The 25884-nt window shown below is 70.1% G+C and overlaps 1 protein-coding gene across 4 annotated transcripts; it reads left to right on the plus strand.

Moving 5' to 3' along the window:
* Positions 1-2190: 2190 nt before the first annotated feature.
* On the plus strand, positions 2191-25027 carry FCHSD1 (FCH and double SH3 domains 1). 4 transcript variants are annotated; one of them, XM_075009419.1, is made up of 20 exons: positions 2193-2240; positions 3721-3818; positions 4446-4491; positions 11116-11186; positions 16139-16283; positions 16387-16523; positions 16798-16861; positions 17053-17181; positions 18252-18374; positions 18588-18683; positions 18806-18922; positions 19160-19264; positions 20178-20339; positions 21298-21426; positions 21580-21663; positions 21878-22055; positions 22471-22676; positions 23337-23433; positions 23792-23859; positions 24372-25027. In XM_075009419.1, exons 1-20 carry the CDS (start codon positions 2220-2222, stop codon positions 24441-24443), a joined length of 2148 nt encoding a protein of 715 aa, XP_074865520.1. In that variant the 5' UTR covers positions 2193-2219; the 3' UTR covers positions 24444-25027. The 4 variants fall into 4 exon arrangements, with proteins under 4 accessions (XP_074865524.1, XP_074865522.1, XP_074865523.1 ...); XM_075009423.1 differs by lacking the exon at positions 22471-22676 and having other exon boundaries at positions 2191-2240; positions 24372-24570; XM_075009421.1 differs by lacking the exon at positions 23792-23859 and having other exon boundaries at positions 2192-2240; positions 24372-24570.
* Positions 25028-25884: the final 857 nt, after the last annotated feature.

Genomic DNA, 25884 nt, shown 5'->3' on the forward strand with positions numbered 1-25884 from the left:
GGGGGCCCGTGCACTGGAGGGTCCTGTCTCACCCCCATGTTCCAGGCTGCTGCTCTTCTGCTCATGGCTCTCTCCCCTGCAGCCACCTTCCACCCACAAAGAAAGCAGCTGCAAGGAGAGCCGAGATCCTGCCACCTCGCCACAGACAGGGCAGCTCAGTGCTCCTGCAGCTGGCGCCTCCTGACCAGCAAAAAGCCCCGAGCTGGCCTCGGCCCTCAGCAGCGGGCGCAGTGATGGAGGGGTGAGTGCCACTGTTATTCAGTGCATAAATTATTCAGCAAGTTTCTGCATTACTCAGCCTGGTGTCATTTCAGAGTGCGCCGAAGTGCTGGGCCGGGGAGACAGGGTGCTGCAGGGACGGCAGGAGCCGGGCCTGGCGCCATCAGAGCTAGCACCATGCTCCAGGGACCTGGCCTGGGGTGGAGAACCTGAGGCAGTGAGGCCCCGGGACTCCTCTCCCTGGGGGGCAGAGTGGACCTGGGGCACCCCAGCCTCGGTCAGTTGTGTGCAGCGGGACTCCACATAAGAGCTGCCACCTGCCCAGGTCTCTGAGGAGCCCCCACTTGCTGCAATAGCTGTCCCAGGAAAGCTGGCTGATGCCCAGTGCCCCCGGCCAGCTGGCTAGTGCTGCAGGCTCAGGGTCAGTCTGCAGGGCCCATTTTGCACCACACAAGCGAGAGCCACATCAGGCTCATCCCTGGGCTTAGAGCTTGGCACGTCTGTTGACAGCTGGGTGTGATCAGCACAGTTAACCTGGCAGAAGAGTCCAGTGCCAGAGCTGCAATACGGCCTCGGGCTGCTTGCCCACTCGGACGGCAGCCCAGCGCTGCCCCTGCAGGGAGATGGGTAACTGGGGTGAGCAGACTGGCCAGTCCCTGAGCTGGGAGTTGACAGAGGAACGTGCCAGCCACACAGTTCTGAGTGTGCTTAGCCGGGGGAGAAGAGCCCAGCAGAGCGCAAGCGCTGGGAGGTGGAAGCAGAAGGAAGGGCGGCTGTGGCCAGCAACTGGGTTAAAATAACACCAGGACATGCAGGAGTCAGCAGGACCCGCAGCTGGGCTTGCAATGACGCTTGCTGTGCAGCAGAGCTCAGCACCACGAGCCCGATTACCCTGCAACAGCAGGGGAGGGCTCACAGGGGCTGCCAGATCCCTGCCTGCTGCAGCGCTGGCCCTGATGCCCAGGGGCTCATGGGTGGCCAGCGTTCCCAAGAGCTCGGGGTGGCTTTCCCCCGACACTCCTGCCAGCTCTCCAAGTGATTGTTTGGTGACTTCCAGGTTAATTGTGCCCTGCCCCACTCACAGGCAGAGGCGACTTCCGCTCAGCAGGGGAACAGGTGGGTTCTTAGGCGACAGGGACGCAGAGCAGAACAGACTGGTCAGCCCAGACACCAGGAGCCGTCAGTACCATCCGCCCTGGGGAGAGGGGTCTCTGAGCCAGGCCCTGCCCTCCTCTCTCCCTCCCTCTCCCGCCAGCCGAGCCAGCTCCATCCCCACACTGGCCAGGTAAAATCCTCCTCCCGCCTTGTCCCGTCTGGGGAGGGCAGTGGGCAAGGTGTCGCCTGGCCGCCTGGGTTACCAAGTACATGGAAGAAGAGCTCACACTGAACTCCCTTCACCGCTATGCGCTGCTGCTGTGCCTAGGGAAACTGAGGCACACACCTGGCGCTGCTACAGGACAGCAGGATACAAAGGACCACAACAAATCCCTCCCCCAGGGTGCGCCCCAGCTCTGGGAGGGGGTCCCCGCCCCCAGCTCCTGCCCACTCCTCCCCTTGCAGCATCTTCCCTCCTTGCTGGCTCTGACCTCCTTCCTCTCCCCTCCCCCGGCTCTAGAGCCGGGGAAGCAGGCGCTGTGCCCCACCGGCTGGGCTGGGCAGGTGACAGGGGCCTAGGCAGGCTCTGCCACCCAGAGCCCCCAGCCAGGCTGAGCCTGGCCCATCAGCTGGTCCCCAGGCCTGGCGGGGGGCGGGGGGCGGGGGAAGGGGGCAGCTCCCCGGCGCGGGGGGATGGAGAGGTGGCCGCGGCTCACCGAGGGGCTCTGAGCACCTGGCCCAGACTCCGGCCCCAGCTGCCCGCAGCTCCCGGCGAGCAGCGCCCCGGGCCGGGCCGGGCTGTGCTGGGCGGGGCGGAGCCGGGCGGATCGCGGGGGCGGATCGCGGCAGTTCCGGCCTCCTCCAGCGCCAGCCGCCCGGGTCGCGGCGCAGCCCAGTCCGGGGAGATGCAGCCCCCGCCCCGCAAGGTGGGTCCGGACGTGGGGGGGCCGTTCCGGTCCCAGGGCCGCGGCCGAGGAAGCGCCGCACTAGGGCCGGTGCTCTGCGCCCTGCCCGGCCGCCTTCGGCTCCCAGCGCAGCCCCGCTGGCGGGTCCTGGGCCCGGGTCGGCACGGGGGGGGTGCGGGGGGCTGGGGGCGAGCGGGGGAGTGCGGGGGGCTGGGGGTACAGGGGTGAGGTGCAGGGGTCGCGGGGGGCTGGAGGCGAGCGGTGGCAGCGGGTGCGGGGGACTGGGGTGTAGGGGGGAGGGGGTACAGGGGTGACGTGTGGGGGGGCTGGGGGTGAGTGGCTGGGGTGCAGGGGCTAGTGGCAGGGCGTGTAGGGGGGCTGGGGGTGCAGGAGGCGAGCGGCGGGGGTGCGGGGGGCTGTGGTGTGGGGGGCTGGGTGCAGGGGCAAGCAGCGGGGGTGCGGGGGCTGGGGTGTAGGCGGTCTGGGATGCGGGGGTCGCGGGGCGCTGGGATGTAGGGGGTCTGGGGGCTAGTGGTGGGGGGCTGGGGTGGAGGGGCGAGCAGCGGGGGCTGGGGGTGCAGGGGGCGAGCAGCGGGGGTGCAGGGGGCTGGGATGTAGGGGCCTGGGGGTGCAGGGGTGAGCAGCGGGGGTGCGCGGGGCTGGGGTGTAGGGGGGCTGGGGGCGAGCGGTGGGGGCACGGGGGGCTGGGGGTTCAGGGGCGAGTGGCGGAGGGTACAGGGGGCTGGGGTGTAGGGGCCTGGGGGTGCAAGGGTGAGCGGCGGGGGTGCGGGGGGATGGGGTGTAGGGGGGCTGGGGGCGAGCGGCGGGGGGCTGGGGTGCAGGGGCACAGGGGCCTGGGGGCGAGCGGCGGGGGCTACAGGGGGCTGGGGGTGAGCGGTGGGGGGCTGGGGTGCAGGGGCGCGGGGGGCTGGGGGTGAGTGGCGGGGGGTGTGGGGGGCTGGGATGTAGGGGGTCTGGGGGCGAGTGGTGGGGGTCTGGGGTGGAGGGGGTGCGGGGGGCTGGGGTGGAGGGGCGAGCGGCAGGGGCACGGGGGGTTGGGGTTCAGGGGGCGAGCGGCAGGGGGTACAGGGGGCTGGGGTGGAGGGGCCTGGGGGTGCAGGGGCGAGCAGCGGGGGGCTGGGGTGTAGGGGGGCTGGGGGCGAGCGGTGGGGGCTGGGGTGTAGGGGGCCTGGGGGCGAGCGGTGGGGGCTGGGGTGTAGGGGGGCTGGGGGCGAGCGGTGGGGGCTGGGGTGCAGGGGGCCTGGGGGCGAGCGGTGGGGGCTGGGGTGTAGGGGGGCTGGGGGCGAGCGGTGGGGGCTGGGGTGTAGGGGGCCTGGGGGCGAGCGGTGGGGGCTGGGGTGTAGGGGGGCTGGGGGCGAGCGGTGGGGGCTGGGGTGTAGGGGGCCTGGGGGCGAGCGGCGGGGGCTGGGGTGCAGGGGCCTGGGGGCGAGCGGCGGGGGCAGAGCTGGCCCCGCCTGGCGCTGAGCCGGCTGCCCGGCAGGTGAAGCTGAGCCAGGAGACCAAGGTGCGCCTGCTGGAGCAGCTGAGCAGCCTGCAGAACAAGCAGCAGCGGGAGGCGGAGCTCTTGGAGGACATCAGGTACCAGAGGGGGCTGCCTGGGGCAGGGACTGGCCCGGAGGCGCTGGCCTGGCCTGACCTGGGCAGCCTGTGGCCTCATCCTGCCCCTGCAGCTGAGACCCACAACCCCCACCCGTCTGCACCTGCCTGGAGCCTGGGAGGGAGCAGAGGAGCCCGTACCCCCAGGAAGGCCTGTGCTCTGGCTGCACAGGCAGGGTCCAGGCATGGCCAGGAGGGCAGCAGGCTGGACCTGGTGGTGGTGCGGGCCTGGCACAGCTGTGCCAACTGGTGGGAAGCATCCTGTTCTGGGGTCCCCTGGTCCTGAGGCCTACCCTGCACCAGCTGCAGGTGCCATTGGCGAGGAGACTGGGAGCGACACTGGGGAGCAGGAATGGGGGTTGTTAATGCTGCCAGCAGTTGAAATGCATTTAGCAGCTGCTAACTGGTAACAGGGCTGGATGCAGACCCGTCAGCCGTGGATGTGCAGGCAGGGGCAGTATGAGTCTGGCCCCCACCCCCGAGGCGGCGGGCCACCCTGCGGGACCGGTTTGCCCCCCCGGTTTTGCTAGCTGTGCCATAGGCTGTCCTGGGCCCTGCAGGGTGGCTGGGGGCTGCGGAGCTGGCACTTACCACCTGCCGTCCCTGCAGGTCCTACAGCAAGCAGAGGTCTGCCATCGAGCGGGAGTATGGGCAGGTAAGGACAGCCTTCGAGTGGAGCCGAGCAGGGTGCGTATCTGAGGCACCAGGGTAACAGTGGCAGTGAGGGTGAGAAGCCAGCGTGCCTGGGTGGGGGAGCTGGCACGGCACGGCGCGGTGCGGTGCTCGCAGTCCGGGCCTGCCGAGCAGGGGGAGGAGGACTGGCCTGTTCCCGGTTGTGAGCCAGGCACAAGCCCAGGGCGGCACCTCCCTGCTGCAGAGTCTGGCGGAGGTGAGGTGTGCAGCCGTCGCTGGCTCCTTCTCTGCCTCTGCTGATTCGGACACGGAGCCCGCCGAGTGCACCCGAGGGAGGCCCCAGCCCGGGGCTGGTCAGGCCCTTTAGGAGCAGGAGGTTGGAGCTGAGGAGGAGGAGGTTCGGGGGAGCCAGGCTAGGCCCCCGGCCCCACAGAGCTCTGCAGGGTCGGGCCCGTCAGGTTCAGGTGTGGGTCACCGGGCTCTGCTGACACTGGGTGTGATGGAGCTGTGCAGGTCTCGCAGCTCCACGTCCGCCCTCCTCTGCCAGCGGTACCTGGCTGTGATGCCCGCCCTCCCGCAGGCCGGTCGCAGTGCAGCCTGTCTGGGTCAGGGCAGGGCAGGGCCTGGGTCGTGACGGCCGCGTGGAGCCGGGCTGCTCAGCCCCGGGGGAGGGGAGCGTCTCGGTCCTGCTGCCCACGGTGCTGTGTGCGACTGCTGGGGGGCATCACAGCCCCGGCACTGGTGGTCCTGCCTTTTGCCCTCCTCTGCTGCTGCTCCCACCTGGCCAGCAGCTCCTCCTCCAGCACGGCTCACGCACCCATGAGAAATGCCTGCCGCCCGCCCCGTGGGCCCCTTCTCCTGGGCTGCGCTCTCCCAGCACCGGAGACCAGGGAGATGGGAGCCGCAGGAGCACCCGGCGAAAGCCTGGCCCTGGAACAGCTCACCCACCAGTCCCGCTCGGCCCCGGGGCTGGGCAAAGCGTTAGCAGGGCTGGGCCCGCGCAGGAGGAGTTGGCTTGGTCAGCAGAGCCTCGCTGCCCCTGCACGCTCAGCTCCCCGTCCCTCCTGCTGGCTTTGCTCCTCCCGCCATGAGAAACGGGGGCTCTGGCCTGGCTAAGCGGGACATTGGCTTATGCGAAATGTCCTTCTAGCGGCTTGTGTCCCCAGCGTTACCCGGCAGCAGGTTCCTCTCGGGGCCGGGCCGAGCGTCACTGTGTGCCTGGAACCTGCAGAAGCCAGAGGTGCGTCTCCAGCCCACCGACAGGGGAGAGGAGGGAAATGGCCCCTGAAAGTTTCTAGCCATGCCCAGGTTCTCCTGGCCAGGGCCGGGTGAGCTGCTCTTCCCAGCGGCAGGGCCTTGCTGGAGGCCCCGTCAGCAGTTTGCTGCGAATGTCCTGCAGCCGCGAGTTCCACGGGTTAGCAGCTCCTCAGCGAGCAGAGGACCCTTCCCGGGGTTCGCACCGAGCACGTGCCCCCTTTTCCTGGGGCAGTGGAGGCCTCTGTTTGGCCTTGTCAGGAGCATGCATTGGCCAGGGTGACAGCAGCTCGCCCTGGGGAGAAGCAGGCAGGGAGGCTGCAGTGGAGGGAGGGCTGAGCTGGGAAGCTGTGAACTAGAGGGAGGCAGAGGAGAGGCCCAGAGAGCTGGGGTGGCAGAGGGGGTGACAGGTGCTGCGGGGACGGGAGGAGTGGGGGGAAGGGGCAGCTGGTGGTGCTAAGTGCCTCGAAGGGGCCCACATCCCAGCTGTCTTGCAGGGTGTGTGCCTGTGTGGTGCTGAGGCCCCAGGCTGGGCCAGGCGAGGTAATTAGCCAGGAGGTGGGGGCAGCGTGCTCCTGGGGCAGGGCAGGGAACACTGGGTGGGGGGGAGGCTGTGTGCTCCTGGGGCAGGGCGGGGAACACTGTGGGGGGGGTTGCTGTGTGCTCCTGGGGCAGGGCAGGGAACACCGTGGTGGGAGGCTGTGTGCTCCTGGGGCAGGGCGGGGAACACCGGGGGGGGTGGGGGTTGCTGTGTGCTCCTGGGGCAGGGCGGGGAACACCGGGGGGGGGGGTTGCTGTGTGCTCCTGGGGCAGGGCGGGGAACACTGTGGGGGGGGTTGCTGTATGCTCCTGGGGCAGGGCGGGGAACACCGGCGGGGGAGGCTGTGTGCTCCTGGGGCAGGGCAGGGAACACCGGGGGGGGGGGTTGCTGTGTGCTCCTGGGGCAGGGCGGGGAACACCGGGGGGGGGGGTTGCTGTGTGCTCCTGGGGCAGGGCAGGGGGCAGGGAACACCGGGGGGGGGTTGCTGTGTGCTCTTGGGGCAGGGTGGGGAACACCGGGGGGGGGTTGCTGTGTGCTCCTGGGGCAGGGCAGGGAACACCGGGGGGGGGTTGCTGTGTGCTCCTGGGGCAGGGCGGGGAACACCGGGGGGGGGTTGCTGTGTGCTCCTGGGGCAGGGCGGGGAACACCGGGGGGGGGGGTTGCTGTGTGCTCCTGGGGCAGGGCAGGGAACACCGGGGGGGGGTTGCTGTGTGCTCCTGGGGCAGGGCGGGGAACACTGGGGTGGGGGTTGCTGTATGCTCTTGGGGCAGGGCAGGGAACACCGGGGGGGGGTTGCTGTGTGCTCCTGGGGCAGGGCGGGGAACACCGGGGGGGGGTTGCTGTGTGCTCCTGGGGCAGGGCGGGGAACACCGGGGGGGGTTGCTGTGTGCTCCTGGGGCAGGGCGGGGAACACTGGGGTGGGGGTTGCTGTGTGCTCCTGGGGCAGGGTGGGGAACACCGAGGGGGGGGGTTGCTGTGTGCTCCTGGGGCAGGGCAGGGGGCAGGGAACACCGGGGGGGGGTTGCTGTGTGCTCCTGGGGCAGGGCGGGGAACACCGGGGGGGGGTTGCTTTGTGCTCCTGGGGCAGGGCGGGGAACACCGGGGGGGGGTTGCTGTGTGCTCCTGGGGCAGGGCGGGGAACACCGGGGGGGGTTGCTGTGTGCTCCTGGGGCAGGGCGGGGAACACCGGGGGGGGGTTGCTGTGTGCTCCTGGGGCAGGGCAGGGAACACCCGGCCGGGGAGGCTGTGTGCTCCTGGGGCAGGGCAGGGGGCAGGGAACACTGGGGGGGGGGGGTTGCTGTGCTCTTGGGGCAGGGCAGGGGGCAGGGAACACTGGGGGGTTGCTGTGTGCTCCTGGGGCAGGGCAGGGAACACTGGGGGGGGGTTGCTGTGTGCTCCTGGGGCAGGGCAGGGAACACTGGGGGGTTGCTGTGTGCTCCTGGGGCAGGGCAGGGAACACCGTGGTGGGAGGCTGTGTGCTCCTGGGGCAGGGCAGGGAACACCGGGGGGGGGTTGCTGTGTGCTCCTGGGGCAGGGCAGGGAACACCCGGCGGGGGAGGCTGTGTGCTCCTGGGGCAGGGCAGGGGGCAGGGAACACTGGGGGGGGGGGGTTGCTGTGCTCTTGGGGCAGGGCAGGGGGCAGGGAACACTGGGGGGTGCTGCGTGCTCCTGGGGCAGGGCAGGGGGCAGGGAACACTGGGGGGTGCTGCGTGCTCCTGGGGCAGGGTGGGGAACACCGGGGGGGGGTTGCTGCGTGCTCCTGGGGCAGGGCAGGGGGCAGGGAACACTGGGGGGTGCTGTGTGCTCCTGGGGCAGGGCAGGGAACACCGGGGGGGGGGGTTGCTTTGTGCTCCTGGGGCAGGGCGGGGAACACCGGGGGGGGGTTGCTGTGTGCTCCTGGGGCAGGGCAGGGAACACCCGGCGGGGGAGGCTGTGTGCTCTTGGGGCAGGGCAGGGGGCAGGGAACACTGGGGGGGGGGGTTGCTGTGCTCTTGGGGCAGGGCAGGGGGCAGGGAACACTGGGGGGTGCTGCGTGCTCCTGGGGCAGGGTGGGGAACACCGGGGGGGGGTTGCTGCGTGCTCCTGGGGCAGGGCAGGGGGCAGGGAACACTGGGGGGTGCTGCGTGCTCCTGGGGCAGGGTGGGGAACACCGGGGGGGGGTTGCTGCGTGCTCCTGGGGCAGGGCAGGGGGCAGGGAACACTGGGGGGTGCTGCGTGCTCCTCTTGTTTTCTCCTGCTCGGGGCCATGCTCTGCCGTGCCCGGCTGTGCTGCCTGCTTGGGTGCGCTGCTGTGGCCAGGCGGGGAGCAGAGCTGCACCCGGTCTCTTGCCCTGTGTGATTTCCCACTTACTCTCTTCTCCTCTCTCCTGGCTGCTGCCGGGCACAAGCGTGGCCTGCCCCGTGCTGATGCCAGGGCCTGGCTGGAGCGAGTGCACCTAGCCCCCTGCCCCTTAGCGTGAGTACTCGCGGGCCCGGCTGTGTGTTCCTTCCACCTGTCTGTGTCACATCCATCTCTGCCCTGTCCATCTCCGGGGTGCAGCCGCCCAGCCTGAGTCCCAGGGAGCCAGAGCCCCCGCCCACCTGCCAGGAGTCTCCTGGGGCAGCCTGGCTGGCGCCTCTTGTGCCGTGAGCCGGCATTCGCTGGCGAGCCGTGAGCGAGAGAGCAGGGACCCCTCACCCCAGGCCCGAGGTATCTTGGGTTTCAGCCAGCAGGCTGGTGTTGCGCCCTGGCACGCCGCTGCCTTGGGGCTGCTCTCACTGCCCAAAGCTGGCACTGGTCCTTGTTTGCCTTAGTCCTGGGGCCGCTCTGTCCCCGCGTCGCCTTGCGGAGCTCGTTGGCCGGGGTCAGACTGCGCTGGATGGGTGGAACGAGAGGCCCGGGCAGGCGGTGGAGAACCGTCCCGGGGCTGGCCTGGCCTTTGCCTGAACGCGTGCCTGACCAGACGGGGTGGGAACATGTCCAGCCCCACGGCTACTGGGTTCTGGGCCCCCCCCCCCCCGCGGCCCACGATGGCAGCGAGCTCCAGGGCACCCGCACTCTCCTGCCATAGCTGAGACCTTAGGGTGTCCCTGCAGCCCAGCAGGGGGGCGCTGCCCAGGCTGAAGCGCACATCACGGAGGCCTCTGGCAGTCGCTTCTTCCAGGACTTCAGCGGCAGCTGCGGCCGTACACATCACCCAGGCTGATGTCTTGCCGCAGGCTCCGGACAGCGGCTGACTGCCACCTGAACCAGCATGCTGAGAGCTGCGACGTGGGACCCCTTAGAGCTCCCTGTGCAGCCACAGCTGCGCCCTGCCGCTGCCGGGGTCTGCTCTTCGCCTCGCTGGCAGAGCGGGTGTCACTTGCATTATGTCCCCGCTCACGCTGCCGCACCGGCCTGGGCCTGGGCCTGGGCCTGCGTGGGGCTCGGGAGGGAGACGTGCCCCTGCGCTACTCCTCTGGTAGCTGTGTGTGATGGAGTGCGGGGAGTGCAAATGCGAGACTCAGGCTGGATGTGAGAGACAAGCAGAGCAGCTCCCAGTGGCTAAGGATGACCCTGGGGCTACAACTGGCAGGTAACACCTCTGCCCTGAACAAAGAGCAGGGAGGAGCCGAGCTGGGTTTTGAATCGGGGAACGGCAGTGAGAGGTTAGGGGAAAGGAGAGCTGGAAGGCAGCCAGCCTGAGGAGGGGGGAAGCTACACCCCAGAGGGGCACCCCTCGGGGTCTTCTCCCCAGGACGGGTTGGAAGGACTGTCTCTGGCTGCTGTGCTGTCGCTTCTGTGAGAAACTGGGCACCTGTTGCCTAATAAACCTCCTGTTGTACCTGCTGAGTGAGAGTCGCTCCTGCCAGCGGACGGGGGAACCCCATCACACTGGCAGGAGTGACTCTCACTCAGCAGGTACAACAGAAGCACTGGAAGCTGCTCTGCTTGCCTCACATCCAGCCTGACTCACACATGCACTCCCCCCACTCCATCACACTGTGTGGTCAGCCGGAGCCCCTGCAGGACCCTGTGCCCCCTCCCACATGCCTCTTGTGCTGGAAGCAGCATCCGCACTGGCTTCCTGCCTTCCGGTGCTTCCCCAGCTTAGCGACTGGTGCGTCTCGTCGGTGTCTCTGCCACACGCTGCTGGCCTGGCCTGGCCGTGTCAGCCAGCCGGTGAAGAGCGGGATGCACAACGCTGAACCCTAGTGCCGCTGCAGCTGCCCAGTGCTGATGGCACAAGAAGACCAGCAGCCTGCAGCTCAGCTGGCGTGGCTCCGTTCGCTGGGGGAGCTGGGCCGGCTGCGCTGCATCCGCCGCTGGAGCCCTTGGCTGGCGTGGGACAGCGGGAGACCCACCCTGGCAAAGCCTGCAGGCCTGCCCTTGTTTATCACCATCGCCCCGCTTGCTCGGCTGCCTCATCCCCAGCCTCCCCTGTGCTCTCTGGCTGGCCCCCGGCGCTCCCCTCCATTTCTCACCCCCATTTCATGCTGTTGTGGGCACAGAGAAGCAGCGTCCTGCCCCCCATGTTTCCCACTGCCCCAAACTCTGGCCTCAGGGACCTCCCACAGGGCCTCTCCCAGCAGGAGGGGCTGGAGGGAGAGGCCCGTGCTGCTGGGGTGGGGGCTCACGCTTGGAGAACACACTGCCTCTGTACCTGGCTGAATGAGTGCCCGGCCCGGGTCGGTGCTGCGTTCCTTCCCTGCTGCGTGGAGGGTCGGGGAGGGGGCTGCTGGTACCCGGGCAGCATGCCTGGGCGCACCCCTGCAAGTGGAGGGCCTGTCGGAGAGAGGTTCCCTCCCCACGCTGGCTGGGGGACGCAAGCCGGGCCCCAGGTGGGACTGGGAGAGCCGAGGCAGCGGTGCATGACGCACAGTTCTTTGCAGGCCCTGCAGAGGCTGGCGAGTCAGTTCCTGAAGAGAGACTGGCAGCGGGGCCGAAGTGAGACCGACTCCAGGTGGGACGGCTGGCTGGGGTCCGAGACTGCTGGCCCACGGGGGCTGGGCTGGGCTGGGCTGGGCTGGGCTGGCTGAGGCTGGGTGGGAGCTTCAGCCAGGGCAATGCTCTGCTGTGTTATCCCAGAGGGGCCATCAGGAGGAGCTGTGAAGTACAGCATAGCAGCACCAGCCAGAGGGAGATGGGGCACTCCAGCCCCACCCTCTCCCAGCAGGGGCGTGCGCGGGTGGGGGTGGTGGGAGCTCTGGGGGTCGAGGGTCTCTCCCAGCTGGGGCGTGAGCGGGTGGGGGTGGGTGGGAGCGCTGGGGGTCGAGGGTCTCTCCCAGCTGGGGCGTGAGCGGGTGGGGGTGGTGGGAGCACTGGAGGTCGAGGGTCTCTCCCAGCTGGGGCGTGAGCGGGTGGGGGTGGGTGGGAGCGCTGGGGGTCGAGGGTCTCTCCCAGCAGGGGCGTGAGCGGGTGGGGGTGGTGGGAGCACTGGAGGTCGAGGGTCTCTCCCAGCTGGGGCGTGAGCGGGTGGGGGTGGGTGGGAGCGCTGGGGGTCGAGGGTCTCTCCCAGCTGGGGCGTGAGCGGGTGGGGGTGGTGGGAGCACTGGAGGTCGAGGGTCTCTCCCAGCTGGGGCGTGAGCGGGTGGGGGTGGGTGGGAGCGCTGGGGGTCGAGGGTCTCTCCCAGCAGGGGCGTGAGCGGGTGGGGGTGGTGGGAGCACTGGAGGTCGAGGGTCTCTCCCAGCTGGGGCGTGAGCGGGTGGGGGTGGTGGGAGCACTGGGGGTCGAGGGTCTCTCCCAGCTGGGGCGTGCGCGGGTGGGGGTGGTGGGAGCACTGGGGGTCGAGGGTCTCTCCCAGCTGGGGCGTGAGCGGGTGGGGTGGGTGGGAGCGCTGGGGGTCGAGGGTCTCTCCCGGCAGGGGCGTGCGCGGGTGGGGGTGGGTGGGAGCGCTGGGGGTCGAGGGTCTCTCCCAGCAGGGGCGTGAGCGGGTGGGGGTGGGTGGGAGCGCTGGGGGTCGAGGGTCTCTCCCAGCAGGGGCGTGAGCGGGTGGGGTGGGTGGGAGCGCTGGGGGCTGAGGGTCTCTCCCAGCAGGGGCGTGCGCAGGTGGGGGTGGGTGGGAGCGCTGGGGGCTGAGGGTCTCTCCCAGCAGGGGTGGGAGCGGGTGGGGGTGGGTGGGAGCGCTGAGGGTCGAGGGTCTCTCCCAGCAGGGGTGGGAGCGGGTGGGGGTGGGTGGGAGCGCTGGGGGTCGAGGGTCTCTCCCAGCAGGGGTGGGAGCGGGTGGGGGTGGTGGGAGCGCTGGGGGTCGAGGGTCTCTCCCAGCTGGGGCGTGAGCGGGTGGGGGTGGTGGGAGCGCTGGGGGTCGAGGGTCTCTCCCAGCAGGGGCGTGAGCGGGTGGGGTGGGTGGGAGCGCTGGGGGTCGAGGGTCTCTCCCAGCAGGGGCGTGCGCGGGTGGGGGTGGGTGGGAGCGCTGGGGGTCGAGGGTCTCTCCCAGCAGGGGCGTGAGCAGGTGGGGGTGGGTGGGAGCGCTGGGGGTCGAGGGTCTCTCCCAGCAGGGGCGTGAGCGGGTGGGGTGGGTGGGAGCGCTGGGGGCTGAGGGTCTCTCCCAGCAGGGGCGTGCGCGGGTGGGGGTGGGTGGGAGCGCTGGGGGCTGAGGGTCTCTCCCAGCAGGGGCGTGCGCGGGTGGGGGTGGGTGGGAGCGCTGGGGGCTGAGGGTCTCTCCCAGCAGGGGCGTGCGCGGGTGGGGGTGGGTGGGAGCGCTGGGGGTCGAGGGTCTCTCCCAGCAGGGGCGTGAGCGGGTGGGGGTGGGTGGGAGCGCTGGGGGTCGAGGGTCTCTCCCAGCAGGGGCGTGAGCGGGTGGGGTGGGTGGGAGCGCTGGGGGCTGAGGGTCTCTCCCAGCAGGGGCGTGTGCGGGTGGGGGTGGGTGGGAGCGCTGGGGGTCGAGGGTCTCTCCCAGCAGGGGCGTGAGCGGGTGGGGGTGGGTGGGAGCGCTGGGGGTCGAGGGTCTCTCCCAGCAGGGGCGTGAGCGGGTGGGGTGGGTGGGAGCGCTGGGGGCTGAGGGTCTCTCCCAGCAGGGGCGTGCGCAGGTGGGGGTGGGTGGGAGCGCTGGGGGCTGAGGGTCTCTCCCAGCAGGGGTGGGAGCGGGTGGGGGTGGGTGGGAGCGCTGAGGGTCGAGGGTCTCTCCCAGCAGGGGTGGGAGCGGGTGGGGGTGGGTGGGAGCGCTGGGGGTCGAGGGTCTCTCCCAGCAGGGGTGGGAGCGGGTGGGGGTGGTGGGAGCGCTGGGGGTCGAGGGTCTCTCCCAGCTGGGGCGTGAGCGGGTGGGGGTGGTGGGAGCGCTGGGGGTCGAGGGTCTCTCCCAGCTGGGGCGTGAGCGGGTGGGGTGGGTGGGAGCGCTGGGGGTCGAGGGTCTCTCCCAGCAGGGGCGTGCGCGGGTGGGGGTGGGTGGGAGCGCTGGGGGTCGAGGGTCTCTCCCAGCAGGGGCGTGAGCAGGTGGGGGTGGGTGGGAGCGCTGGGGGTCGAGGGTCTCTCCCAGCAGGGGCGTGAGCGGGTGGGGTGGGTGGGAGCGCTGGGGGCTGAGGGTCTCTCCCAGCAGGGGCGTGCGCGGGTGGGGGTGGGTGGGAGCGCTGGGGGCTGAGGGTCTCTCCCAGCAGGGGCGTGCGCGGGTGGGGGTGGGTGGGAGCGCTGGGGGCTGAGGGTCTCTCCCAGCAGGGGCGTGCGCGGGTGGGGGTGGGTGGGAGCGCTGGGGGTCGAGGGTCTCTCCCAGCAGGGGCGTGAGCGGGTGGGGGTGGGTGGGAGCGCTGGGGGTCGAGGGTCTCTCCCAGCAGGGGCGTGAGCGGGTGGGGTGGGTGGGAGCGCTGGGGGCTGAGGGTCTCTCCCAGCAGGGGCGTGTGCGGGTGGGGGTGGGTGGGAGCGCTGGGGGCTGAGGGTCTCTCCCAGCAGGGGTGGGAGCGGGTGGGGGTGGGTCTCTCCCAGCAGGGGTGGGAGCGGGTGGGGGTGGGTGGGAGCGCTGGGGGTCGAGGGTCTCTCCCAGCTGGGGCGTGAGCGGGTGGGGTGGGTGGGAGCGCTGGGGGTCGAGGGTCTCTCCCGGCAGGGGCGTGCGCGGGTGGGGGTGGGTGGGAGCGCTGGGGGTCGAGGGTCTCTCCCGGCAGGGGCGTGAGCGGGTGAGGGTGGGTGGGAGCGCTGGGGGTCGAGGGTCTCTCCCGGCAGGGGCGTGAGCGGGTGGGGGTGGGTGGGAGCGCTGGGGGTCGAGGGTCTCTCCCGGCAGGGGCGTGAGCGGGTGAGGGTGGGTGGGAGCGCTGGGGGTCGAGGGTCTCTCCCAGCAGGGGTGGGAGCGGGTGGGGGGGGTGGGAGCGCTGGGGGTCGAGGGTCTCTCCCAGCTGGGGCGTGAGCGGGTGGGGGTGGGTGGGAGCGCTGGGGGTCGAGGGTCTCTCCCAGCTGGGGCGTGAGCGGGTGGGGGTGGGTGGGAGCGCTGGGGGTCGAGGGTCTCTCCCAGCTGGGGTGTGAGCGGGTGGGGTGGTTGGGAGCGCTGGTGTTTCGGAGGAGCTCTGCTCTGTTAATGCAGCTGGAGTTTTAAGAGGCCAAGGTGTTAACGGGAGCCGGTCCCTTCCCACCACTGGAGAGCGTTACCCGAGCATTAGGGTGTGCTACTCACAGAGCCCAGCCTGCTCGCGTTGGCCCAAGAGCCAGCAAAGAGCTCCATATCCCCGCTGGGTGAGGCGCCACGCGTCACATCGCACCGGCGGTTTTTGAAACACTGAACGTGTTCTCACCAGCTTAACATGGCCTCGGTTTCGGTGGTGGCAGCACACAGGGAGTACGGCTGGTTTCCAGCTCTGCATCTGTGCAGGTTCACTCCCCTTCCTCCTATGTAGCATCGCTGTGCCTGTTCAACTCTGCCATGTTTCGCCCCAGAGGTGGCTGCGTTTACAGAGCGAGTGAGCCTGCTGTGCGAGTCCCTTACCCACCACAAGAATTCAGGCTCTTGTGACATGAGATGTGGCAGTTTACCTGTGCGCAGCGGTGGCCCGGGCATGGGCGCACATGGGGGCGTGTGCATACCTGTGGCATTTGAGGGCGTAGCTCCCGCTGCCCGGAGCTGTTAGTCTGGGGCGAGGGTTGGCAGTGGGACGGCGTGACTGAGGCAGAGGCACAGGCACTGCAGAGGAGGGGAGACTGGTGGGTGAAGTGCAGAGGAAAGGGAGAGAGGGCTGGTTGGCTGCTAGCTTTATATGAGAGCTCATGACCCCTGCATTGTGATGCCTGCTGGGAGCCTGAGAGCTGCCCAGTTCCATGTGGGAGGAGGGCAGAACAGGCTGCCCAGCTGGGGCTGGGAAGAGGGGGAAAGCAGGGAGGAGCTGTGCTCGGGAGGGCAGGAGGGAGCTGCCCTGCCTTGCTGATGGAGCGTGTGGAGAGAGCGGAAGAGTCCCGGGTGCAGAAACTCAAAGCTGCCGAGGGGAGGGCAGAGGCTGGCGCTGGGGATGGAGCTGCTGTGGGAGGCCATGGGGTGCTCGTCCCTGTCATGCCCTGTGGGAGCCGTGGGGAAGTGCATGGAGCTGGGGGTGTCTTATGCCATAGCAAGGCCGTTTTTCTAGCCCGACTTTCAGAGCAATTCTGAGATCCCAAGGGACCGATCCAGCCCAGGCCTGCAAGTTCGGCCGCTCCTGAGCGGGCTGATATAGGGCACGGCTGGGGTTGGGGGTGTGCTCCAGAAATGGCTTTGCTGTGTCTGCAGACAGGGCTGGGATTTGGCCCTGTGCTGGACCTGGGCCTGCAGGTGGGCAGAGACAGGGAACAGCCAGCCGGCCGGGCCAGCTGTGCGCTGCACCCAGGGCTCCGCGTAGGGCCCGGGAGCTGTGTGGTCTCTAGATCTGGGGCAGCCCTGCGGGGAGGGAAGTCTGGAGAGGGGGAGCAGGAGACAGGATGCTCTGCTCCCTGGGTGCAGCCCTGGCGCGCTCGGTGTCCGTCCCCTGCAGGAGCGCCTTTGCCGTCTGGAAGGGGGCGATTGAGAGCACGGTGTGGGCCGGGCAGGCCCGGCTGGCAGCTGCAGAGAACTATCGTAGCCTGAGCCTGGAGGTGGCCAAAACCACCCGCCTGTCCAAGGACCATCTGCTCAAGAAGGTAGGGGCTGGTGCGTGGCCTGGGTGCACCCTCCTGCTGTCCCAAGGGGCTTCCCCCCGCTAGCTGAGCGTGAGTGGCGGGGCTCACCCCTGTCTCCCCCCAGAGCACGGAGCAGCTGCAGCGGGTGCAGGCCGAGCTGCTGGAGAGCGTGAAGGAGGTGGGCAAAGCCAAGAAGCACTATGTGCATCTGCAGCGGGTCAGTGAGGTGGCCAAGGAGAAAGCGGCAGATGTGGAGGCCCGGTGAGTGAGCGGCGCCTGCCCTGGGGATCATGGGGCATCTGCCAGGGGGCACCGTGGTACCTGGGGCGTTGGTCAGAGCCCACCCAGGGCCATGGTACTGCCCTGACCCGGGGAGGGGACCTCATGCCTGGCGACGTCTCCCTCTCGCTCACCCATGAGAACAGGGCCTAGAAAGACACACGCCCGCTGTGGGGCGGCTCCCGTGGCGTGGGGCCCGTGTGCCACCTTGCGGGGAAGCCCCCAGAGCCCTCATGGCCATGTCCCTCTGCTGCAGGCTCCGGAAGAGCGACCACGGCATATTCCACACCAAGGCCAGTTTGCAGAAGCTCAGCGCCAAGGTCAGAAAGGTGGAAGGCCTGCGGCTGAGGGGCACCGGTGGGGGAAGGGCGGCTTTCCTCGGGGGGCTGCACCAGAGTACAGGCTCTGCTGCAAGGTCCTGAGCTGCTGGGGGAGCGGGGAGGGGAGCCCCGCAAGGCACAGCGCGACCAGCCATGCCCCCCCATTACCCCGCCTGTGCTCTTCCCTGCAGTTCTCCACACAGCTGGCCGAGTACTTGCAGCAGCTGACGCTGGCGCGGAACGAGTACCTGCTGACCCTGGGCGCCGCCAGTGCCCACGTGGGGCACTACTACCACGTCGAGCTGCCCGCCGTCATGAAGGTAGCGGAGCCGGGCCCGGCAGCCGGCCGCTGCTCGCCTGCCCCGAGGAGGTGGGGGTGGGCTCCAGGGGTGGGGAGAGACTAGCGCTGCCCACTCCTGGGGCAGCCCCAGCTGGCTTGGCGGGTGCCCCGCTCCTCCTCTGGGCAGGTTCCCAGCATCGTGGGGCCGGGGGAGGTCCCTGAGTAACCCACAGAGGAGCCGGAGCCTCTTAGCCCAGCCCAAGCTGGGGGCAGGATCTGCTGCAGAGCTCAGGGGCACCCCAGGCCTGGAGCCCCAGGAGTGGCTGGGGGGCAGCTGGGGCTGTAGCTGTGCAAAGGCCCCTCTCTGCTATTGGGGTTTCAGAGACCTCAAGCCGCCCCCAGTGCGTGGGGCACCTGCCGCTGGGTTGGGCTTCAGCAGTGGTTTGCTGCACGTGGCCGCCTGCTCCCAGGCTGGGGGCAGCACCTGCTCCTCTCCGGCGCAGGGGGCATGGCAGAGCCAGGGCGGTTCTCAAGGGGCAGCCCCAGTCCTGCAGGCCGGGAGCAGCCCCTTCCTCAGCCGGTGCCAGGTAGGCTGGGAGGTCCCCAGCACATCATCAGCCTTCCTGGCACAGCCTGGGGTGAGCACCCCACGGCCAGCGCTCCTGTCCTGCCCCCCGCCCCCCACAGCGCCCCCTGCTGGGTCGGGCTGGGGTAGCTGGGAACTCCTTCCCCCCAGCCAGTTCTCTGCCCCACTCCCACAGCATCCTCAGGGCACAGGGCAGGAGCTGGGAGCTCCCCGCAGCTCAGGTGTGAGGAGCTGCCCTGACCCCTTTACCGTCCTGTTGGCCGAGCAGCCGTCCGGTCAGTCCTCCTCTAGCCGCGCTGCTCCAGGGCTGCAAACCGCGGGCCAGGCTGAGCCCGCCCAGAGCCTCATGCAGCACGGCCCCCCTGCGTCCGCTCCAAGCCGAGCTCACTCCTGGCCATAGGGGAGGCTCTTGCCCGATGAGGAGCCATCCTCGTTTCCTCTGCTCTGTGTGAGGAGCGGGGTGTTCCTGGGGAGTCCCTCCAGCCCTGGCCGCCCCTCGGTAAGTGGCCTGTCTGCTTTCCCAGACCCTGGATGGTGACCTGTATGAGCGGCTCCGGGACCACCTGACCCTGCTCGGCCAGACGGAACTGGAGGCCTGCCACGCCACGCAGGAGCGGTTTCAGGGGGTCCTGGAGGCCTCTGCGCGGGTAATGGGAACGGCTCTGCTCTGCACACACCACAGCTCCGCTCCTTATGGTGGGGCAGCTCCTGGCCTGGTCCCAGCCCCAGGCATGCCTGTGCCCCGCACCTGGCTTAGCTGAGAACTGCTCTGGGTTTGGCGTGACCAAGTCTGGGCTGTCCCTGCTCAGCCCCTACCAGGGGCTGTGTCCCACCCCAGCCCTCCCCTCTTGCTGTTGCAGGTGTGCCGGGAGCAGAGCCTCTCCCTGTTCCTGCAGGATAACGCTGCCTTTGCGCCCCCGCCAGAGCAGCAGTTCCAGCCAGCAGGTGCCGACCAGGTAGAGCAGAGGCCAGAGGGGATGAGGGGCTCCCCCAGGGCAGCCGGGAGCCAGGGAGAGCAGCCCAGCCTGGCGGAGGGCTGGCAGCAGGGCAGGCTCTGAACGGCCGTGCTCTGCCCTAGGTGTGCCTCCTGGAGGCCAGGAACGACCGCGCCGGGGAGAGCGGGCTGGAGAAGGAGGTGCGGCGCTGGGCCACGCGGGCAGCCAGGGACTACAAAATGAAAACTCACGGCGAGCAGGTGAGTGCCAAGGCTCGCCGGGGTGGGAGTGTCCTCGTGGCAGGGCTTGTGCGCTGCCGCTGGGGCTGAGGGAGGGGGGCCACTTCTCACTGCCCCCAGCCTCTCTGCCCTGGGAGGCGTGGCTGGTGAGTGGGGAGGGCGGCCCCCAACCCAGTGGCTCTGCTCTCTCTGGGGCAAGGGCCGGGGGGAGCTGCTGCCCCAGGCGGCAGTGGGGCTGAGCCTGGCCTGGGCATGCAGGTGCTGCAGAGGATGGAAGCCAGGAGGAAGCAGGCCCCGGAAGCCGAGGTGCCTGGGATGGAGAGGAGGATGGAAGAAGTGAGCGAGAACATCCGGAAAGCAGAGGTGTGTCTGGCCGGCGGGGGGCAGGGCCTGGGGCTGTGCAGTCCTCTAGCGACTGGGTGTGTCCCAGGCTGCTGCTGAGCGCCCTGCAGGTGGAGTGGGAAGGGTTGGCTGGTAACACGCTCCTGCCGTGCCCGGCTCCCGTGGCAGTGCTGCAGAAGCCGCACGGGGCTCAGACACGGCGGTCCAGACCTGCTGCGCAAGCACCACACAGAGATGCTGTTTGCCACGTGCTGCTGAGAACCAGAGGGCGGGGGCCCATCTGTCCTCTGCCCCCTAGCAAGCACACGGGGCTGGAACCACCCGTCCCCCAGGGCAGCCGTGGGCTCTGGCCCCGGGCTCTGTGCCACAGGCAGCATGGCCCAGCACCCTGCAGGCCAGCACCCACATGCTCCGCAGCCTCAGGGACCCCCCAGGCCCATGCTGGGCACACCTGCTCCCCTGTTACTCCGTGGGGGCCAAGCAGGCCTAGGGTACTTCTCACACCGGCAGAGATCCCTGGGGCAGGAGCCGGTCTGACCCCTGACCCCACGTGCACATCATTCCTGCCGCGGAACTCGGGGAGAATAGCCGAGGGGCAGGAGCGGGGAGCCACAGGGGTTGGAGAAACAGGACTGGTGGGGGGGGGGCAGGGCAGGGGGTCGGAGGGGCCGAGAAGTGGGGAGCCCCAGGAACTGAGGGGAGCAGGGAGGGACCGGTGGGGAGGAGGGATTGACAGTAGAGGGCTGGAGGAGTGTGGGGCTGGGGTCTTCCCTGGAGACGGAAGTCAAGTTGCCAAAAACGTGATTCCAACTTGAACAAAACTCAACCCCACCCCCCGCCACCTGCTCTGACCCTTCGCCCGGCCCCTTGCCCAGCCCCGCTGCTGGGGTGCAGGCCCGGGCTGAGCTGGTGCTTGCTCTCCCGCTGCCCCCAGGTCAGCAGAGTGAAGGCAGATGCCCGGCTGGCGTTGCTGCGCCAGGCTGGCCTGGACGTGGACACCTGGCTGGCCGGGGCCATGGGGCAAGTGCTGGAGGAGCTGGAGCAGGAGCGGCGGCTGAGTGAGGCCCGCAAGTCAGACAAGGAGTCAACCCCCACGGTGAGAGCTGCCCATTCACCCCCAGAGCCTGGAGCACCGTCCCCCAAGGCAGAGCCCGCCTCAGGGCCAGCTGCTGGGTGGTCTGGGCCTGAGCGTCGGCTGGGCCCTGCTGGGTCATGAGCTGGGGATAGGAGGCAGCTGGATGCAGTGGGAGGGGGGGCTGCCCATGGGCTGTGGCTGCAGATGGCAGGTGGTGGGGGTGGGAGAGGGGTGTCTGGATGCGGAGGGGGGAGCGGCACAGGGGTGGCAGGCGGCTGGGCGCGGAGGGGGTGCTGCCTACAGGTGGCAGGTGGCTGGGCGTGGGGGTGGCAGGCGGCTGGGTGCGGGAGGGGTGCTGCCTACAGGTGGCAGGTGGCTGGGCGTGGGGGTGGCAGGCGGCTGGGTGCGGGAGGGGGTGCTGCCTACAGGTGGCAGGCGGCTGGGCGTGGGGGTGGCAGGCGGCTGGGTGCGGGAGGGGTGCTGCCTACAGGTGGCAGGTGGCTGGGCGTGGGGGTGGCAGGCGGCTGGGTGCGGGAGGGGTGCTGCCTACAGGTGGCAGGCGGCTGGGCGCGGAGGGGGTGCTGCCTACAGGTGGCAGGCGGCTGGGCGTGGGGGTGGCAGGCGGCTGGGCGCGGAGGGGGTGCTGCCTACAGGTGGCAGGCGGCTGGGAGCAGGGGTGGCAGGGGGCTGGGTGCGGAAGGGGTGCTGCCTACAGGTGGCAGGCGGCTGGGCGCGGAGGGGGTGCTGCCTACAGGTGGCAGGCGGCTGGGCACGGAGGGGGTGCTGCCTACAGGTGGCAGGGGGCTGGGCGCGGAGGGGGTGCTGCCTACAGATGGCAGGCGGCTGGGCGCGGAGGGGGTGCTGCCTACAGGTGGCAGGCGGCTGGGCGCGGAGGGGGTGCTGCCTACAGGTGGCAGGCGGCTGGGTGCGGGGGCTGCCCGTGTGCAGGCACGCGCTCTCACGCTGGGTTTACCGCCAGGCAGAAGAGTTTGATCTGGCCGAGTTTGAGGACTATGACGACACCGAGGAGCTCTTTGAGGACGTGGGGCCCTGCCCAGGCACTGCCCGGACCTACCCATCCACCTGCAGGGTGTTCTTTGGGTACCAGGTGAGGCCTGGCCCAGCGCGCGAGCCCTGCCAGGCTCTCTGGTGCATGGGAAGCTGCATGGAAGGCCCTGTGCCCCAGGCCAGGCGGTGCTGCCTAGGGGCTGGCTGCAGGGCGCTGCTCCTGACCTGCGCCCCGGCTTGTGCCCCCATGCAGGCCTGCCAGTCCGACGAGCTGTCCATCCAGCAGGGCGAGGAGCTGGAGGTCATCGAGGATGGTGATGTGGAAGAGTGGGTCAAGGTGGGCCAGGGGCTGGGCTGGCGGGCGGCGATGCTGGAGAGGGCTGAGCAAAGGCCTGTGGGTGCAGAGTCCTGCTGGCCTTGGTGGGGATGCGTGAGCCTGGGCTGGCCGCCTGGGGCTCGCCCAGGAGTTGGCTTAGGTCTGGCTGAGTCCTGGCCCCAGCAGCTGGACGGCTCTCCTGACATGCCTTCCCCTGCCCTGGGGGCTTCTGCAGGCTCGGAACCGGGCGGGGCAGGTGGGCTATGTCCCCGAGAAGTACCTGCTCTTCCCAGAGGCCATGGGGAGTGAGCGCAGGGCGCTGCCTGGCAGCTGCCAGGAGGGCCCTGTCGAGACGGCCTTGGACAGGGAGCTGACGAGCATCATGAGCATGGACCTGGTGCTGGAGCCTGGAGGTGGGTGTCCGGCCTGGGGCCTGCACGAACTGGGGCAATGGGACTGGGTCCTCCCTGGGGGCTGGGGACCAGCAGCTCTGCCGGCAGTGTGGCTGAGGGATCTGGCTGGTGGCTTGGCCACAGGCCTGGAACCACGAGTCACTCCTGCCTGAGTCCCTGGGCCCCTTGGCCAGTGTTGCCAACGACTTCCCAGGCCTGCACAGGGCCTGATTCCCGGCAGCTCACCCTCCCTCCCCAGCTCCTCCTGAAGCTGTGATCGGCATGTGCCCGCCGGCACCTCTGCCTCAGTGTCCCCCAGCACCAGCAGAATGGGCTCAGCCCAGCCCGGGAGGGGCAGAAGCTCTTCCAGGTCTGTACTCATGGAGCAGCCATGCCCGGCTGGTGCCAGCTGTGCCCTCTCTCTGGCTGCCTGCAGCATGGCTGGTGCGAGCCCTGTACGACTACGAGGGGCAGAGCGCCGAGGAGCTGTCCTTCCCCGAGGGGGCCATCATCCGCGTGCTGCCTCGAGAGGAGGGGGAAGTGGACGATGGCTTCTGGAAAGGGGATTTCAACGGGCGTGTCGGCGTCTTCCCATCGCTGGTGGTGGAAGAGCTGACCGAGGCCAGGGGAGCCGCTGCGCAGGTCAGCCTGCACGTCCCCTCTGCCAGCTGGCACAGGCTGGCACCTGTCCCGCTCCAGGGCAACAGCACAGGCAGGCGCCAGTTCCTCCCTGCTGCTCCCTGGGGGGCTCTGCCGGCCACCCCCGCAGGGCTCCCCTCTGCTCCCTGGGGGGCTCTGCCGGCCACCCCCGCAGGGCTCCCCTCTGCTCCCCACTCACCGGGGGCTCTGCCAGCCACCCCCGCAGGGCTCCCCTCTGCTCCCTGGGGGGCTCTGCCGGCCACCCCCGCAGGGCTCCCCTCTGCTCCCCACTCACCGGGGGCTCTGCCCGGCCAGGCCCGAGCTGTGTAGGGCTGTGGGCACTTGGGGCAGGGCCTGGGTGCCCCGATGGGGCGGAGTCTCCCCAGCCTGAGAGGGGCATGGATTGCTGAGCTGGTGGGGATGGGGTGCCAGTGAATGGCAGGTCCTGCAGGCAGGGAGCTGTGGGGTGAGGTGGGGCAGGGTGCTGGGGGCCGGGCACGCAGCGGCTGGAGGTAAGAGCAGCCATCGAGTGCCTGGCTCCCACGGTTCTGCGCTTGCAGGTCGGTGGGGCTGGGCGGGGGCAGGGCCGCGCAGCCGGGGGGACAGCCGGGAAGGGGGGGCAGTTCCCATGGCGATCGCAGCCTGCGGTGCTTGTGTTCCCAGGAGCTCCCGTCACCGTCTCCTCCCGCCTTCTCCCCGCCGGTGCTCGTGCCTGGCGCCAGGCTGAGCTGCCAGCCCCCTCCGGAAGTGCTGCTGGCAGGTGAGTGCCTGGCGGGGTGCCAGCTCCCTGTTGCCTGGGGCTCCCCCGGCCGGGGCCGGGGCTGGGGCATGAAGAGGGCTCCCCGGGCCCAGGCCTCATCTCCCAGCCCTCAGGGGTTGTGCTGGGGGCTCCAGAACGCAGGGTTATGTTGTGGCGAAACCTCCGGGAGTGCCCCAGGCTGGGCAGCCGGCCTGTCCTCGGCTGGCAGCGGCGGCTGGAGACGGGGTCCCGCGGAGGAGGGCGGCTGCTAGGGCCACTTGGCACATGGGGTGGGTGTGCTTGGGGGCTGGGGCCGCTGCGGGGCCAGGGGTGCAGAGCAGCCTGGCACCCTGCCATTGAGGCCAGCCTGTTTTCCCAGCCTGCAGGCAGGATGGCGCAGGCAGCGGGCCCAGCTCTCCAGACCTGGGAGCCACACGCATCCGCCCGGTAAGGAGCACGGGCAGGTGCCAGGCGAACGGCCAGTCGGGCGCAGGGCCAGGGAGGATGGGGAGCTGCAGCGCCCTGGGAGGCACAAGGCCAGAGGCTGCCTGGGAGCCCAGCAGCGTTGTCCCATGTTCCTCCCCCAAAGGCCGACTCTGCACTCGCCTGCTCCGCACCAGTGTCCGACCCCCGGCCCCCACCTCACTTCCCCCGCGGGGGACCTCGCTGAGCTCTGCACAGCACAGCCTCCGGCCGCACCGCACCGCACCGCCCTCTCTGGGCGACCGCGGCACCCCGTCCGCCTCTGGTCCTGGGGCCCCCGCGTGACGCCGGGTCATGCCAAGCTCCACCCGTCATGCCAAGCTCCACGTGTGATGCCCAGACCCCCCGGGTTACGCCCTGCTCCCCTACAGCCGTTGCGTCTCCCCAGCCCCCACGTGGGCAGGGAGGTGGCACAGAGCGGGCGGATGGGTGCAGCACTGCTGCCCGGGCCCTTTTTAACCCATCTCTCTCCGCAGCTGCGAGCGCCACCGCCACCGCCTGCCAAAGCCTTGGAGCCAGAGCCAGAGCCTGAGCCACACCTCAGCTGATGCTGCGCTGGGTCCTCTGGCCTCCGCCCTGGGCCAGCCCCGGCCCCTCTGCTGGGAGCACAGCAGCTCACCGCGGCCCGACTGCCACCACCGCCGTCCTGCCGAGGACACGCTGGCTTTCTGCTGCTTCTGAGCCTGCTCGCAGCTCCCCGGCCAGCAGTGGGGACGGAGGAGCAGCCCCAGCTGGGGTGCTGGCGCCCGCCTCTGGAGAGGCCCTGGGGGTGCAGAATGCACATCCCTGCTCCGCCCGCACGGAGGGGGCTGAGGGCTCGCTCTCCACCCCGGGACCCGCAGGGGAGGGGCGGGAGGGAGGGTGAAGCAGGTGTGCACCCAGCTTCCGTTCCCTGTGGCCAGGGCCCCTCCCAGCTGTGGGTGCGAGCGCTACCTCTGGTGTGGACCCTCCAGCACCTCTCTGCTCCCCAGCCCTCCGGGGCTCACCTGCCGCTGCCTGGCCTGTCTGCGCAGAGGAGCTGCCCTGTGCCCCGCCCCAGAGCGGGGCTGGGACAGAAGGGGGCAGGAAGGCTGACCCCAGGCCCTGGCCGCCTGCTCTGCTTGCTGGGCCGCAATAAAGAGATTTCACGCTGCACCTGTGCTCAGCAGCTTTAATGGGTTCAGCTCATCTGTGTACAGTGCAGTTATGCCCAGAGCCAGCCCCCGCAGCAGGGCCAGGCTGCCCGGGCTGCCACCTGCCCACGCCTGCAGTGGGACGGCAGGGGCTGCACTGCCTGTGGCTGGGCTTGGGCCCTTCGGAGCCAGGCTGAGCAGAGCGGCCTGCCCCCCGTCAGGGTGGCTGAAAGCCGCTTCCACGTGGGCAGTCCCTGGCAGCACTGCTCCGAACAGGAGCCAGCCCCGTGTGCTCTGCCCTCCTGGAGAGGCTGCGGGGCCTGGCTGGCGCTGGGCTGGGCAGTGCCCCCCTGCCGGGGGTGGGGCTGGCCTGGGGGCGCACAAACAGCCTGCCTGAGCCACACCAGGTGCCCTGCTCTGCATGGGCCTGGCTCCCCATTTGCCACACTGGCCGTGGTGAGGCCAGCACAGACCACGCCAGCCCCTCTGCGCACTGCAGCCTCAGGCCAACGAGCCGGGGTGGGATGCGCAGATGAGGGCTATGGGCTTGAAATGGCTGAAGCTGGCGGGGGCAGGGTGCCCAACCTCCCCGCCAGAAACGACTCCGTCCCCCTGGGCCCAGCCCCCTTTGGGAGGAGGGTGCTGAGCAGAACAGCTGGGCCTGGAGCCCGGGGTCTCTGCCTGGTCTCAGGCCAGGCGCCCCAACGCACATACCGGAGCCCTGCCCCGTCAGAGGACCTGTTGCAGGGCTGGGGGTACCGGGCTCCCGGATGCGTCTGGTTGGGGAGCAGAGGGGCTCCCCAAGGGCTGCCCGTGGGGTGTGCCAGGGTGGGGAGCTGGGCGTATTGCCGACGGGAGTGCGTCTTTGCTGTGCTGT

The sequence above is a fragment of the Carettochelys insculpta genome, chromosome 15 (genome assembly GCF_033958435.1).
Source record: "Carettochelys insculpta isolate YL-2023 chromosome 15, ASM3395843v1, whole genome shotgun sequence".
Taxonomy (NCBI): Eukaryota; Metazoa; Chordata; order Testudines; family Carettochelyidae; genus Carettochelys; species Carettochelys insculpta.

What these genes read in the sequence shown, in the direction of transcription:
- FCHSD1 (XM_075009419.1), top strand. Translation starts at nt 2,220, where the DNA reads ATGCAGCCCCCGCCCCGCAAG. An exon ending in AGCTGCCCGCCGTCATGAAG is followed by an intron (nt 17,182 to 18,251) that starts GTAGCGGAGCCG and finishes CTGCTTTCCCAG; the next exon opens with ACCCTGGATGGTGACCTGTA. An exon ending in GAGCCACACGCATCCGCCCG is followed by an intron (nt 23,860 to 24,371) that starts GTAAGGAGCACG and finishes CTCTCTCCGCAG; the next exon opens with CTGCGAGCGCCACCGCCACC.